General features: G+C 66.1%; 1 protein-coding gene across 1 annotated transcript in view; it reads right to left on the reverse strand.

Moving 5' to 3' along the window:
* The window catches only part of NKPD1 (NTPase, KAP family P-loop domain containing 1), a 7,287-nt gene that overhangs the window by 1,150 nt on the left and 5,594 nt on the right, over positions 1 to 543 (reverse strand). Inside the window, exon 6 of the mRNA XM_004693953.2 lies at positions 3 to 541. Within this exon, the coding sequence (XP_004694010.1) occupies positions 3 to 541 (539 nt within the window). The remainder of the gene's footprint in view (positions 1 to 2; positions 542 to 543) is intronic.

Raw genomic sequence — 543 nt, forward strand, 5'->3', positions numbered from 1 at the left:
ACAGCAGGTCGTCGCGACTCTGCACGGCGTCGTGCAGGAACTGCAGCTTGGTGCGGCGGCCCATGATGGGCACGGAGAAAGGCAGCGTGACCGTGCGGTTGAGAAAGTGGTAGCCGTTGTCGGCCGTGCCCTTCATGGAGCCGGCGCTCTCTAGGCAGGCGGCCAGGATGCTGGGGTCCACCACCAGGATGAAGATGAAGGGCGCGTGGCTGTCGGACAGCAGCGTGTTGATGGCGTTGAGCACGCCCACCACGCGCTCGGGGTAGCACGTGTCCAGCCCGGTGACCTCGAGCACCACGCGCAGCCGGCGCCGCTGGTAGATTTCCAGGAAGCACAGGAAGTCGGTGAGCAGCTCCACCTCCTTCTTCACCTCGCACATGAAGCCCAGCTGGCTGCCGAACTTCTCGCGCGACACCAGCCGCTCGATCTTCTTGCGCTGGCTCACGAACAGGTGCTTGCCCACCGAGTACACGGCCATGAGCAGCCCCGAGCCGGACAGCGTGGTGGCGGCGCCGCCGAACACCCGGAGCACGTTGCCGTTGG

This window comes from Condylura cristata, unplaced genomic scaffold (genome assembly GCF_000260355.1).
Source record: "Condylura cristata isolate star-nosed mole 26May11 unplaced genomic scaffold, ConCri1.0 scaffold00041, whole genome shotgun sequence".
NCBI lineage: Eukaryota > Metazoa > Chordata > Mammalia > Eulipotyphla > Talpidae > Condylura > Condylura cristata.